At 39.5% G+C, this 16,661-nt stretch overlaps 1 protein-coding gene across 1 annotated transcript in view; it reads right to left on the bottom strand.

The window, feature by feature from the left end:
- The window catches only part of PGM5 (phosphoglucomutase 5), a 173,406-nt gene that overhangs the window by 61,547 nt on the left and 95,198 nt on the right, over positions 1–16,661 (bottom strand). The window contains exon 7 of the mRNA XM_081280925.1: positions 13,928–14,043. Within this exon, the coding sequence (XP_081137051.1) occupies positions 13,928–14,043 (116 nt within the window). The remainder of the gene's footprint in view (positions 1–13,927; positions 14,044–16,661) is intronic.

The raw sequence follows: 16,661 nt of genomic DNA, 5'->3' as shown, positions 1-16,661 counted from the left end.
AGTCCAGATTCCTTTAAAATTGGAACCAGAGTGCCACTTAGATGAGCAGTCTTCTATTTAAATTTGATGTTTTACAAAGGCTTTTCCTTTCCTTCTATAAAGCAGTTTTCTAAGTCCCTTCCCATGAAGTGGGTGAATACCTGGTACTAGCACAAAAGATCACTTAGCTTCTTAAATGACCTTGGTTCCTTAATAGGACAATGAACAAAAGTTTCCTACTGTCTAGGACCTGGAGCTTTCCATAGGAGAGAAGCGTGATCCTGTCACCAGCCTGTTGCCTTGGCACACTGTGGGAGTTCATGATGCTGCCAGAGGATATTTTCACTCAGGAGATATCTCACTGCTCCTGGACCTGGCCCTGGGCAAAGGCTTAGTGTTCCTAAGCCTGAGGAAGATTCACATTTTGAAGCTTTCTTGGCACTAAACTGTGCATTTCTGGTTGGTACACAGCTCAGTGCCCCAAGGATGCTGGAAAACGCCTCCACGTGGAAAGCTTGGCTATATTTTAGAAGCTTCCACCTCAGTCTTGGGGCTAGATACTTTCCCATCTCTTCATTTCCCTTACAATTAGCTCTTTTGATTCTGAAAACATCCTAAGACAGAGAGCCCCTATGATCGGCCGACTTTTACAAGTTGGAAAGGAGGGTCAGAGAGGCCATTTGGCTGGACCAAGAGTAGGCGGCAAGGGTCCTGAATGAGGACTTCAGCCTCCAATTTCTGTGCCTCTGTCCTGCCCAGGTCAAACCTGGTATGGCACCCCAGGCACACTCCTGCTACAATCCCACTGAAAAACAAAAATACAGGTTTTCACTTGAGCCATGTTTCCTGTTTCTGGCTGAACCTCAGAAGTACTTGGAGACACTTATTTAAAATGCAGAAGAGAGAGAACCCAAATTACTAGCATACGGGATGAAAAAGGCAATATCACAACAGACACTTCAGAAATACAGAAGATAATCAGAAATTACTTTGAATCCTTATACTCCAATAAAATAGAAGATAGTGAAGGCATCGATAAATTTCTTAAGTCATATGATCTGCCCAGATTGAGTCAGGAAGATATAGACAACCTAAACAGACCAATAACAATAGAGGAAATAGAAGAAACCATCAAAAGACTACCAACTAAGAAAAGCCCAGGACCGGATGGGTATACAGCAGAATTTTACAAAACCTTTAAAGAGGAACTAACACCAATACTTTTCAAGTTATTTCAGGAAATAGAAAAAGAGGGAGAACTTCCAAATACATTCTACGAGGCCAACATCACCCTGATTCCTAAACCAGACAAAGACACTTCAAAGAAAGAAAACTACAGACCAATATCTCTAATGAACCTAGATGCAAAAATCCTCAATAAAATTCTGGCGAATCGGATTCAAAAACATATCAAAAAAATTATACACCATGATCAAGTAGGATTCATCCCTGGGATGCAAGGCTGGTTCAATATACGGAAATCAATAAATGTTATTCACCACATCAATAGACTTAAAAATAAGAACCATATGATCATCTCGATAGATGCAGAAAAGGCATTCGACAAAGTACAGCATCCCTTTATGTTCAAAACTCTAGAAAAATTAGGGATAACAGGATCATTCCTCAACATTGTTAAAGCAATCTATGATAAGCCACAGGCCAGCATCATCCTGAATGGAGAAAAATTGAAGGCATTCCCTCTAAGATCTGGTACAAGACAGGGATGCCCTCTCTCACCACTTCTGTTCAACATAGTCCTCGAAACACTGGCCAGAGCAATTAGACAGACGAAAGAAATTAAAGGCATAAAAATAGGAAAAGAAGAACTTAAATTATCACTATTTGCAGACGATATGATTCTATACCTAACAGACCCAAAAGGGTCTACAAAGAAACTATTAGAGTTAATAAATGAATTCAGCAAAGTGGCGGGATATAAAATCAACATGCATAAATCAAATGCATTCCTGTATATCAGCAACAAATCCTCTGAAACAGAAATGAGGACAACTACTCCATTCACAATATCCCCCCAAAAAATAAAATACCTGGGAATCAATCTAACAAAAGAGGTGAAAGACCTATACAATGAAAACTACAGAACCCTAAAAAGAGACATAGAAGAAGACCTCAGAAGATGGAAAAATATACCCTGCTCATGGGTAGGCAGAACTAACATCATCAAAATGGCGATATTACCAAAAGTTCTCTATAAGTTCAATGCTATCCCAATCAAAATCCCAACAGCATTTCTTGTAGAAATAGATAAAACAATCAGGAAATTCATATGGAATAATAAAAGACCCAGAATAGCAAAAACAATGCTAAGCAGGAAGTGTGAATCAGGCGGTATAGCGATACCAGACTTCAAACTATACTACAGAGCAATAGTAACAAAAACAGCATGGTACTGGTACCAAAACAGGCGAGTGGACCAATGGTACAGAATAGAAGACACAGTAACCAATCCGCAAAACTACAACTATCTTATATTTGATAAAGGGGCTAAAAGCATGCAATGGAGGAAGGATAGCATCTTCAACAAATGGTGCTGGGAAAACTGGAAATCCATCTGCATCAAAATGAAACTGAATCCCTTTCTCTCGCCATGCACAAAAGTTAACTCAAAATGGATCAAGGAGCTCGATATTAAATCAGAGACACGGCGTCTGATAGAAGAAAAAGTCGGCTATGATCTACATACTGTGGGGTCAGGCCCCAAATTCCTCAATAGGACACCCATAGCGCAAGAGTTAACAACCAGAATCAACAAATGGGACTTACTCAAACTAAGAAGTTTTCTCTCAACAAAAGAAACAATAAGAGAGATAAACAGGGAGCCTACATCCTGGGAACAAATCTTTACCCCACACACTTCAGATAGAGCCCTAATATCCAGAGTATACAAAGAACTCAAAAAATTAGAGAATAAGATAACAAATAACCCAATCAACAAATGGGCCAAGGACCTGAACAGACACTTCTCAGAGGAGGACATACAATCAATCAACAAGTACATGAAAAAATGCTCACCATCTCTAGCAGTCAGAGAAATGCAAATCAAAACCACCCTAAGATACCATCTCACTCCAGTAAGATTGGCAGCCATTAAGAAATCCAACAACAACAAGTGCTGGCGAGGATGCGGGGAAATGGGTACACTTGTTCATTGTTGGTGGGACTGCAAAATGGTGCAGCCAATTTGGAAAGCAGTATGGAGATTTCTTGGAAAGTTGGGAATGGAACCACCATTTGACCCAGCTATTCCCCTCCTCGGTCTATTCCCTAAAGACCTAACAAGAGCATGCTACAGGGACACTGCTATATCGATGTTCATAGCAGCACAATTCACGATAGCAAGATTGTGGAACCAACCTAGAAGCCCTTCAATAGATGAATGGATTAAAAAAATGTGGCATTTATACACAATGGAGTATTACTCTGCAATAAAAAATGACAAAATCATAGAATTTGGAGGGAAATGGATGGCATTAGAGCAGATTATGCTAAGTGAAGCTAGCCAATCCTTAAAAAACAAATGTCAAATGTCTTCTTTGATATAAGGGGAGTAACCAAGGACAGGGTAGAGACGAAGAGCTGGAGAAGAAGAATAACATTAAACAGGGATGATAGGCGGGAGGGAAAGTGAGAGTTAAGGGAAATTGCATGGAACTGGAAGGTGAGCCTCAGGGTTATACACAATTACATATAAGAGGAAAGGAGGAGTAGGAGAAAAATTATATAAGTGGAAGAAACGATTTATAGTAGAGGGGATGGAGAGAGAGTAGGGGAGGGGAGGGGAGGGGAGGGGTGAGGGGACAGTGGAGAATGGGATAGACAGCAGAATACATCAGTCACTAGAAAGGCAATTTGTAAATCAATGGAAATGTAACTGATGTGACACAGCAATCTGTATACGGGGTAAAAATGGGAGTTCATAACCCACTTGAATCAATCTGTGAAATATGGTATAATAAGAACTATGTAATGTTTTGAACAACCAACAATAAAATAATTTAAAAAAAAAAGAAAGAAATAACTGTTGAAAAACTCTAAAAAAAAAAAATAAAAAAAAAATAAAATGCAGATTCGCAGTCCCACCCTGCAGGGAATCAAAGTTGGGGTAGGATAGAAAATCTGTACCTTAACGATCTTCCCTGTGATTCTGATACAGCCAGCTCAGAGCCTATCCAGGATCTGGCATTGAAGGAAGCTCAGTGCAAGGACCCAGTGAAGCCCTTTCTCTTGCTGAGACTGAGGAGTCCAGTTCCTTCGGGCTCCAGAGCTGTCATGTACCGCTGAGTGTTGGAGAGATGGACGCTGTCACTGCTTTCTTCAGAAAGACTGATCAGTGCCATGGGAAGCACCACACGTTGCAGGGCAGGAGACCTGTCTTTTAGTTCTGCTGTAATTTAAGCACGTGCAGGCCTTTCCCAGGCTCGGGCACCCTGGGAGAGTCACTGAACTATGCCTTGGGCTCAGAGGCATCATCTATCAAACTAGGCTACAGTTACTTTCACCTGCCAAATGGTAGAGGAGGCAATACTTTTAAAGCTAAATACACTGAAAAATCTCTTGTGCTCCTTGAAAGGAAAAATGATAGACAACTATACAAGTAAAAGGCTTTCAAACCTCCCTTCCAGCCCAGCTTGGAGTGCAATCAGTATAACTGCCTGAAAGCAATGCCAGTTGAGAAGTGTCTGCGACACGACCTTCCCTCTGTGCAGGGGTTGTCTACTGTAGTTGAGTTGGGGTCAGTGTCTGTGCCACACAGGCAAAGGGCTTCAAAATCCTCCCCCCTCACCATCTTTCCAGCTTTTCCTGCTTCTTGATACTCTTTCTACTATCCCACCCTACATATCAAGATTAGCAAACTTTATCCCTTGGACCAAATCTGGACTTGTGGGTATTTTGAGGACTACTGTTTCATTGGAACACAGCCATGGTCATGTGTCCGTGTATTGTCTATGGGGGCTTTGGTGTTATCATGGTATTGCTGGATAATTATGACAGAGATCATAGGAGGCCTTTTGGCCCATAAAGTCTAAAATATTTTTAGACTATCTATCCTTTCATGGGAAAAGTTTGCTGATCCCTGCTGTAGACCCATCATCTTTAGTCTTCTTGACCATGATCTACAATAAACACATTTGCCAAAATACCTGCTATCTACACACACACACAATAAAATTTGCAAAACAATATTTTTGCTAAATGCAATGCCCTCTGATAGTTTCTAAACTATTTCTTAAAGCAGTTCATGATATTAATTTCATGACCCCTCCCAGAGGAATCTCAATCCATCTTTGAAAAAAACTCTACCCTAGAAAAATCAAGCAACTGGCTGTTTACAACACATGTCCTGTTCTCCCACCTCTTTTTTTGGTGGGGGTGGTACTGGGGCTGGCTTTGAACTTGTGATATTCCTGCCTCAGCCTCCTGAGTTGCTGGGATTACAGGCATGCACCACCATGCCCATCCCACCTTCTTTCTTTTTCTTTTTTTGGTACAGGTATTGAACCCCGGGATGCTTAACCACTGAGTCACATCCCCAGCCCTTTTTTATATTTTATTTAGAGACAGGATCTTTTTTTTTTTTTTTTTTTTTAAGAGAGAGTGAGAGAGGAGAGAGAGAGAGATAGAGAGAATTTTTTTTTAATATTTATTTTTTAGTTTTCGGCGGACACAACATCTTTGTTTGTATGTGGTGCTGAGGATCGAACCCAGGCCGCACGCATGCCAGGCGAGCGCGCTACCGCTTGAGCCACATCCCCAGCCCATAGAGACAGGATCTTGCTGAGTTACTTAGGGCCTCTTTAAGTTGTTGAGGCTGTTTTTTTTTTAATTTTTTTTTAATTATTTTATTGTTGGTTGTTCAAAACATTACATAGTTCTTAATATACCATATTTCACAGATTGATTCAAGTGGGTTATGAACTCCCATTTTTACCCCGTATACAGATTGCTGTGTCACATCCGTTACATTTCCATTGATTTACAAATTGCCTTTCTAGTGACTGATGTATTCTGCTGTCTATCCCATTCTCCACTGTCCCCCCTCCCCTCCCCTTCTCTCTCTCCATCCCCTCTACTATAAATCGTTTCTTCCACTTATATAATTTTTCTCCTACTCCTCCTTTCCTCTTATATGTAATTGTGTATAACCCTGAGGCTCACCTTCCAATTCCATGCAATTTCCCTTAACTCTCACTTTCCCTCCCGCCTATCATCCCTGTTTAATGTTAATCTTCTTCTCCAGCTCTTCGTCTCTACCCTGTCCTTGGTTACTCCCCTTATATCAAAGAAGACATTTGACATTTGTTTTTTAAGGATTGGCTAGCTTCACTTAGCATAATCTGCTCTAATGCCATCCATTTCCCTCCAAATTCTATGATTTTGTCATTTCTTATTGCAGAGTAATACTCCATTGTGTATAAATGCCACATTTTTTAATCCATTCATCTATTGAAGGGCTTCTAGGTTGGTTCCACAATCTTGCTATCGTGAATTGTGCTGCTATGAACATCGATATAGCAGTGTCCCTGTAGCATGCTCTTGTTAGGTCTTTAGGGAATAGACCGAGAAGGGGAATAGCTGGGTCAAATGGTGGTTCCATTCCCAGCTTTCCAAGAAATTTGAGGCTGGTTTTGAACTCATGATCATCCTGCCTCAGCCTTCCACTCCTGCACCCAGAAGCCCACCTCCTTTCTTGACATCACTCTATCGGGCAGGGCCTTGTGTGTGTATGAATGCTCTCCATTCCTTGGGCATTCACTTAACTTCCATTTTTTTCATGAAATCTTCTTAAAACCCCTAGTCTAAAAGGACTTTCTCCTTTTCTTATCTCCCATAGCCTATTTTCTACTTTTCTATTATGGCACTTTAAACTTTCTGCTTTGTAGACCAGTCATTTGTGCATCTTTCTTATTATTCTTAAGGGTGTGATCTTCACTTTGTATTCTCCACACTATCCAATACAGTACCTCATATGCTGGAAATACTAAATAAATGTCTATTTATAACCATTGAAGTAAGCAAATATTTACTACTAAGGGTATAACATAGTTTGCACATGTAATATTTTACCCCCTTAACTGAAGAGATTATAAAGTACATGATATTTTTTAAGCACTCAATAAAGGTTTATAAAGACAGAGAGGAAAGGATAATGTGGTTATCACCCCAGTTGCTAGGTTTGTTCTATTAGACCAACCAGTGATCAGAATTATTGTACACAATTTATAATTTTTGAGCTTTTGAGTTATGGTTTCTGGTATAAGCACTCAGTACACCAAGGAGGAAGGAACTTGTTCTATTTCTTAGGCCTTAACAGAAAAAGGTCTTAGCAACTTCAGCTGTCTGAAGCAGAGCTGCCATGTGCACATTCTGAGCTCAGATAGTGGTACTTGGAGAGCTTTATGTGGTCTCTTTTTGTCCAAGGAAACAAGGAGGCATGCAGTCTCTCCTGGACTGTTAATGGTAATGCTGCTAAGGTCTAATTGATTTGGGTTAGAGTAGAAAATATTCCATGAGCTTCTTCATGAAGTCCAATATGGCTGGAAACACTATCATTCTGACTGCTTAAAATGGTTTTAAGCTGACCCTCAACCCTTCCCTCATGTGAAACAAAAGCTTCAAGTCCCTGGCTAAAAACCACTCTTTGTTTTAGCACAACCCAAGAGGATTTATTCTCAGGAATTCAAGTATGGTTTGATAACAGAAAACTGATCTTATTTCAGTACACTCACATAATAAAAGGAAAAAATATATTAATATGTCACTAAATCAAACAAGGCACATGATAAACTAACAGATATTTCTAATAAGGTTCTCAGTAAAAAAGGAATAGAAAAGCTAAGCTGCATGAATCTGATATTGTTCCAATTAAAAATCAATGATTAAAATAAATGGCAAAATACAAAATCCATTTTCATTTAAATTATGAACTATCATGGTTAGTATTTAATATTATTTTCAAGGTGATAGCTATATAACAAGAATATAAAATAAAAGATATAAAAATTTAAAAAATACAAAAAAAAATTTGGTCATAGATTATATGGCTGTATACCTTGAAAAAAAAATCCAAGATAAAGTGGAACTTTGGGGAAATAAACTACTATAATAACAATGTACTAACTGGGGAAAAACATATTAGTAGTTTATTAATGTTTTCTCTTTACATAAGTACTAAATGAATTGAAAAGGAAAATGAAGATAGAAACATCAAAAATCAAAGTTACTGAAAAGCTCTTTAGGACATGTAACCCAGTTTCATCAGTGAATAATTTAGAAGGAGAAAACGTATAATGGAGAAATGCAAATTGAGAAAGACTTAAACAGACATATTAACCACTTACACAGTAAGATCTTTTGGTTCCTAATAGGAACAAACTGTTGGAGGTTAGAGGAGAAAGAAAATGGAAAAAAAATAAGAAATTACATTTGCAGTTCCATTTATGTACTCTGTTTTGAATACAGAAATTTGCAAGAGATAGTTTTGCAATCCTATCAACAAGAGAAGACCAGGAAATCTACAGAAACTCATCAGAGATCTAACATCACAAGGCAATAAATTCTAAAAGCAAATTCTAAAAAGTGACAAGCCATTCCACAAAAACCATCTCACCTTTGGCAGAGCACAGGAGAACAAGGAGGCCACCATAACAAGAAGACAATAAGAAGAATACATTTCAGGGGATTCCAACATGGCGGCGGGCGTAGAGAGATCAAGTCTCTGACCTCGTCAGCTGTGCAGGCATAGGGAGTCTTAAACAACCTAAATCTGTTTGCTCAGGATCACTAGGCAATGCTGAGCTGACGTGGATCTGGGGCGAACAGTCTGGGCCTCTCAGAACACACACTGAGCCCGGATCAGCTGAATTCAAGCTCCCGTTCGCCTGCTTCCCGCAGACAAACAGCTGTGACTCAGCACTAATCCATCCGGCTGAAACAACTGGTCAGCCCTTCTGATCCTACAGAGGTAAATGCCTACCAAGCCTTCATAGGTAGTGGCCACAGGTTTGAAACGGGGCTTGGGAGAGACAGTAAGGACCCACCCTTTGCATTGGTCGCCCGGCAAAGGGAAACGAACTGTCTCCATTTGCAAGAGATACCACCATGGCAGAGAACTGACGTCATTAGACTGCGGCGGAGGAGATAACTTCATTGAAACCTGCGGCTACAGGTGTGTAATTCCCTAGCCTTCCCTCTCCACACATCGGGGAAACCTTAAGGGCCCCTCCCAGCTCTCCCGTGAGCACGATAGCCAGAACCAGGGAATCAGAGGTGGTGCGGGACCCCTGGCGTAGAACTACCGCTCCCACCAGTGCTGACAGCTGAGGTCTCTTGCACCAGCTACCGGGGGCGTGGCTACCGGAGGGCAAGTAAAATTCGATGAGGATTCTCAGCCCCAAGCTCTACAAACTTAGGGTCTGAGGGAATGGCAAACTGGAAGAGTGTGTCCAGTCGTTCATGAAAACAGGGCTCCCGGGAGCAGCAGACCTGGCGTGTAGCCAGTATTGTGGTGAGCGGCACCCGTGAGAGGGGCCTGGCTAGAGGAAAAGTGGGAAGTGACTAGACACAAGAGGAGGCCCTAGGCACTCAGGATTGGAGACTCGCCCAGTCTGGGAGGAGCTGCTGCACAGTGATTGGTTCCCGCGTATTGACAGGAGAAACTTGGCCTGGCGGGCACAGCACCACCTACTGGAAGACAAGTTAATCAAACTCTAAGACTGCATTTATTAGTTTTTTTTTTCTTTTCTCTTTTTTTTTGATTTGGGTTTTTTTTTATTTTCATTTTTCTTTCTTGTTGTTTTTTTAAATTTTTTTGAAATTTTTTTTCTTCTAATTTTAATTTTAATATTTTTTATTATTTTTTTAAAAAATTTTTTTTTCTTTTTTATTTCCTATTTTTTTTCTTCTTTTGTCTTTTCATTTTGTTTCAATTATCTTATCCCCCCTTCCTTGAATTCTACCTGCTTACTCTCATTCTCTTTAGTGACTTCTTCTCTTCCCTTCTAATACCTTTCCTCCCAAGCATCAAATAAATTTATAGGAGTAAACAGTAACTCAGCAGTCAAACAGAACAAGAAGTAACATGAGCAGCTTCAAAAAGCAAGGAAGAAAAGGAGTACAAACAATGCAGGACAGCCTAAATATTCAGGAGGACCTAGAGGCATCAGAAAAATGGTCATATAAAGAACTCAAGGAACACCTTAGACAGATGGAATGGAACCTTAAAGAGGATACAAGACAGCAAATTCAAGCAGCGAAAGAACACATTGAGAATGAATTACATAAACAGATAAAAGAAGAAGTTAAGCATCTTTATCAGGAGATAGAGATTATAAAAAATAATCAAACAATAATTCTAGAAATGAAGGAAACGATAAACCAAATTAAAAACTCAATTGAGAGTATCACTAACAGAGTGGAGCAAGTAGAAGCCAGAACGTCAGATAATGAAGACAAAATATATCATCTTGAAAAGAGTCTAGCCAACTCAGAAAGGCTGGTAAAAAATCACGAGAAAAACATCCAAGAGTTATGGGATAACATAAAAAAACCAAACTTACGAGTCATCAGGATGGAAGAAGGTACAGAGATTCAAACCAAGGGAATGAGTAACCTGCTGAATGAAATAATTACAGAAAACTTTCCAGAAATAAAAAAGGAACAAAAAAGGAAACAAGTACATGAAAAAATGCTCATCATCTCTAGCAGTCAGAGAAATGCAAATCAAAACCACCCTAAGATACCATCTCACTCCAGTAAGATTGGCAGCCACTATGAAGTCAAACAACAACAAGTGCTGGCGAGGATGTGGAGAAAAGGGTACACTTGTACATTGCTGGTGGGACTGCAAATTGGTGCGGCCAATTTGGAAAGCAGTTTGGAGATTCCTGGGAAAGCTGGGAATGGAACCACCATTTGACCCAGCTATTGCCCTTCTCGGACTATTCCTTGAAGACCTTAAAAGAGCATGCTACAGGGATACTGCCACATCTATGTTCATAGCAGCACAATTCACAATAGCTAGACTGTGGAACCAACCCAGATGCCCTTCAATAGATGAATGGATAAAAAAAAATGTGGCATCTATACCCAATGGAGTACTATGCAGCAATAAAAAATGACAAAATCATAGAATTTGGAGGGAAATGGATGGCACTAGAGCAGATTATGCTTAGTGAAGCTAGCCAATCCCTAAAAAACAAATACCAAATGTCTTCTTTGATATAATGAGAGCAACTATGAACAGATCAGGGAGGAAGAGCAAGAAGAAAAGATTAACATTAAACGGAGACATGAGATGGGAGGGAAAGGGAGAGAAAAGGGAAATTGCATGGAAATGAAGGGAGACCCTCATTGCTATACAAAATTACATATAAGAGTTTGTGAGGGGAATGGGAAAATAAACAAGGAGAGAAATGAATTACAGTAGATGGGGTAGAGAGAGAAGATGGGAGGGGAGGGGAGGGGGATAATAGGGGATAGGAAAGGTAGCAGAGTACAACAGTTACTAATAGGGCATTATGTAAAATTGTGGATGTGTAACCGACGTGATTCTGCAATCTGCATTTGGGGTAAAATTGGGTGTTCATAACCCACTTCAATCTAATTTATGAAATATAATATGTCAAGAGCTTTGTAATGTTGTGAACAACCAATAAAAAAATAAAAATAAAATAAAAAAATAAAAGAAGACAATAAGAAATCGAGTAAGAATGTGTAAAGGTCAAGTGTAGTCAATTACACTAGCTTAAATCACTTGAAGTCCCAGAAATGAGGGAAACACTTTCAAGTTCATTCCCACCAACCTCCACTGAGTGTTCTCAATAAAGATCAGGAACAGGAAGGGAGACTTGTTGGTGCAAGCATTAGGCAGTAGAAGATGACCAGCTGGTGCTGGAAGACAAACATCAAGCCTGACTACTTCCCCAACCCTTTTCTCATGTGAAACAAAAGCTTCAAGTCCCTGACTGAAAACCTCTCATCCCAAGAGTCCAGGCTGCTGGATGAAGGGCAGAAAAAACTATCTGTCCCTAGAGGGAAGGCTAGGAAAACTTCTTGGGCTCAGAATCCTACAGAAATAGTAAGCAGAAGTTGCTGCCAGTGCAGAAAGTTCAAGAGGCCGGTGACAGAGCACTATTTTGTGTTATAGCGATGCAGTCACTGTTGTAATTTGAGGATGAAACGAGAATATCTAAAAAATCTCTGCAGCACGCGGTCCCCAGTTTTATTATCCAGTAAAATATCCCACTTCTGGAGGAATTTTAAGCCTATAGTTTGATAATGTTTATAACAGAAACAATAAAACCCAAACCCAGCTCAGCTCCTGACTAGATTAACTTAACCTTCCACACTAATACCCCAAAAGAAAAGGTATGCCCATGTCTGGGCATAAGTACTCTTTACCTACATATGTATCTACTGTTCTTATCCACAAACTGTCCAGCATTTAATAAAAAATTATGAGAAGCACAAAAAGCAAGAAAAAACAAATGATTATCAAGAGATAAAACAATCAACAGAACCAGAGTGAGTCAGAGATGAAATATATACTGGAACTATCAGAGACAGTGTGTAAAATAATCATGTTTAATATGTTAAATAATACAATGGAAAAGAAAAACAACATATACAAATATATGGCTATTTTTTAGTAGAGAGATTAAAACTATTTGAAAAAATTAAAGAGAAATTCTAGAAATTAAACAATATCACAGATGATATTGTTCAATAGACCTATCAGCACATTGAATACAATAAGAATCAGTGAATTTAAAAATATACCAGTGGAGATTACCTAAAATGAAATCCCCCCACCAAAAAAAATCAGATCAGTGCACACAAGAGTTCCAATGTAATTTCTATGGTCACAAATTATATGACATTTGTGTAACAGGAGTCTGAGAAGGAAAAGAGAGAAAGAATAAGGCGGAATATTTGAAAATACAATGGCTGAACATTTTCTAAAATTAATAAATGACAACTCAAGAATTCAGGAGACTATCAAGTAGGGTTAAGCAAGCGCGCGCGCGCGCGCACACACACACACACACACACACGGTGGGGGGGGCACTAGAGAAGAGTAGAGTTACCTTAGATTAGGTGGAGGGAAGTGAGGGAGGAGAGAGGAAGGATGGTGAGGATAGGAAGGATAGTAGACTGAAACAGACATTATTGCTTTATGTATGTATGTGACTGCATGACCAATGTGATTATACAACATGTACACTCAGAAAAAAATGAGAAATTATAAATATATCACATGATGTATGATATATCCAAGTGCATAAATGCAATCTGCTGTCATGTATAACCAATTAAAGTTTTTAAATTACATGTTGAAAATAAAAAATAAAAACAGACATAGAAGGGAAGCTAGAGCAGTACTTTATACAGAATAAAGATAAGGTTTATATCATACTTACTGGAAAATATGCAAGCCAGAAGACAATGGAATGACATCTTTAAAGTACTAAAAAGAGAAAAATTTCTTACACAAATTTAAGTGTGATAATGATACTGACGTTATGTGTTTTTTCTGAAGAGCCCTTATATTTAAAGATCCACATTAATATATTCATGGACAGCATAATAAGGCATGGGGATTGCTTTGCAATAATCAGGGAGGTGGGCTCCCTTTGTGGATGAGGACAGAGATAAAGCAAGACTGACCATGAGTTGATGATAGTTGAAACTGGGTAATAGGCACATAGGAATTTTTTTTTTAATTCCATAATAGAAAAAATTTTAAAGAGAAATGTTTAAAAAGAACATAGTGGGTATCATAGCATACATCGTGCTGTCTGGTTTTTTTTCCCCTCTAATTAATTCTTCCTCCAGACTTTGATTCACAGAAGGTTCACAGGTCTCCAAACAGGGCTCACAGAGCTGCAGGCCCCATCCCCAGTTACTTCAACCCAACCAAACCTACCAGTGCCAAAGCTCTCCTCTCCACACAGAGAGCACCGTCCCGAGTCCATCAGATTTGAGAAGAATCTCCATCCAGCTGGGGTCTCATATACAGGGATCTTCATTGATTTGGCCACTCTGAAAAATGAAATTTGAAATTCAATTCACACATCTCATTTTCTTTCTTTTCTCAACACGGTAGGTAGGCTTTAAGATCTATTGATTCCATAACTAGATTTCAGAACAGCTTGGTCAGCGTTGACAGTTTTCAGGATGTCAAGCTGTAATTTAGAAAATGATAAATAGCTTATTCCAATCATTCTCAATGTTGTTTTCTCCACAATACAAAATAGGTTAAGATATAAAATATTCTCACATTTGATTTCCTTTTTTAAATCTTTCTTTTTGGTAAGAGTCTCCCTAGGGATATCAGAATCTAAATTAAGTTAATTAAGATGATATTTGGATATAAATATATTGGAATATTATATGACATTATCTACTAAAGATAAATGTACCCATGTCCTATGAAGTAGGAATTACCAATGGTGTATAGTGGATGCTGTGGTGGAGTGCTCAGACTCTCTGCCAACACACATGCACACGTGCGCGCGCGTGCACACACACACACACACACACACACACACACACAATCTCTCTCTTTCAGCTCTCTCCACATTTTAGTGCTGAACTACTCATTACACCAGCACCTAGGAATGTTGATAGCTGACAGCTCACAGATGTGGCCCCCAATCTCTGCCAAAGAGAGAATGTCTCTTCCAAGGTCATTTTCCCATCCCTGTGTCAATGAGGAATGTTCAAAGGCCTTGCCTCCTTGCCCAACTTGATACAACTCTGTAGGGCCATTTTGGCTCCAGAGCTCCCCAGAAATCCGCTGAACACTTAGTTGTGACTTTCTCACTGTCCTATAGGTGTTTGCTATAGTTAGGATCTGAAATGTTCCCAGAGGCCCATATGGTAAAGATTGGTCCTTAGTGTGGTGCTGTAAGGTGTTGATACCTTAAAGAGGTGGGGGCACATCCTGCAAAAGGGTTGTGAGATGCTGGCCTCTTTCTTTTTCAATTCCTGGCCACCATGAGGTAGGCAGCTTCCTCCACCATGCATTCCCATCATAATATACTGACTTGCCACAGGCCCTAAAGGCAACAGGGACTAACCAACCATGAACTGAAAACTGTAAAGCCAAAAGAAACCTTTCCCTTTTTAAGTTGATTATCTTAGATATTCTCTTACAGTAACAGCTGATGAACTGTGTTGATGTTGGAGGCAACTTTAATCTCGAAGGTAGAAAGGAATAAATTTCCTGCAAGCAAATTTCTCTCAGAGCTGTTTCCTAGGGAACCCAGTATGTCATGTTACTTGATATTTTATAAGAATCATCATCAAAAATGATTTATGATAACTGAAACAGACCAAATAAAGGACAAATAATTTGTAATATATAATGTAATCACCTAAATTTCATTGGGAAAAAAACTTTGGAACAACTTGATTCTCACAAACATGGAATAAAAAAGTCAATAACATCGTGGTAAAATTCATAAACAGCCAAAACCAATCTATGTTGTCAAAATTCAGGCTCAGAGACTGTGAGCAGTCAAGTATTTTGCTGAAGTTCCCACAGAGGTAAGAGGCTATGCTAGAACTTGGACCAAAGCCTGTTTAATTTCTGCTCAGGTTACATCAACAGTGTTCTCTCTCCAAATGTCTTAGTGTTTCAGGAGGGAGATGAATCTCAAAGCATGCTAGGGAATGAGCTGGTATATCACAGGCATTGGTCTGAAGAGTTTTATCTTCCCAATGTGTGAGCAACTCAAAGAGAAAAAAACATCAAATGCCACCAGCTGCAAGGCTTCATTCTTGGACGGCTATGAGGGCAGAGTGCGTCAGGGAAGGAAATCAGTGAGAGTCTTGGTGCAGAAGAGGAGAAAAGCGGCACATAGGATAAAGGGCACAACCTAAGAACAATTCCTTTAAGTTTAGTTTGTGGCAAGACAGAGGGGAAAAAAAGTACCTAGAAACCTTTGCTCCAGGAAACTGAATACCTCCCTTCCACAAACCCCAAATACAAGGAAGGTGCTCAAGATTTAAAAATTGTGTGCTAAACCTCTTGCAAGTTTGTTTTGAAAAGAAGAACCTTTTAGTAGGTTAGGTGTTACTTCAAAGATTCCATCTTCTCTCTTTTTCAATGGTTTAAGAAAAACACAGAATCATGCTTACATCCTGGTGGGACCAATGAAAGAAACCATCTGCAGACTGTAGAGCAAAGATTAATTTTCAGAGTCCTTAATTATACAATCAGAAGCTCAAGGAAGGAGGAATAAATCACACAGAATCCTTCTAGGGACAGTGCATAGAAAAACCTGGGTCCAGATTAACTCAGCAAATGTGGATGCACATGATTACCAAAAAGAATGTCCAATGTGGGGGCAGAGGTGAGGGTGAGAGAGAGGGTAGAGGGTGTGGGGACATATATTTTCTTGTAATATAATATAATATTCTTGTAGGTTCAGAGCCAAGTTGGCAAGACTGAAGGGAGGGGAAAGGATTTCCCCAGTTCCCACCCTTCCTAATTAATCACTGTTGGGTGGTCATTAGGCGCAAGCTGTGACTGGAGTTTTAAGGGCATACTTTTATAATTCTGAACCACAGTTGCAGCTTTGCAGTCTAAGATAACATGGGTAATGAAATTCCAGGATCCTGGGTATGTGTTCATTTGTGTCCTAGGGTCAGAA

Source organism: Spermophilus citellus, assembly GCF_964194105.1.
Source record: "Spermophilus citellus genome assembly, chromosome: 2".
Taxonomy (NCBI): Eukaryota; Metazoa; Chordata; class Mammalia; order Rodentia; family Sciuridae; genus Spermophilus; species Spermophilus citellus.
This window is presented reverse-complemented; position numbering and strand designations above follow the sequence as displayed.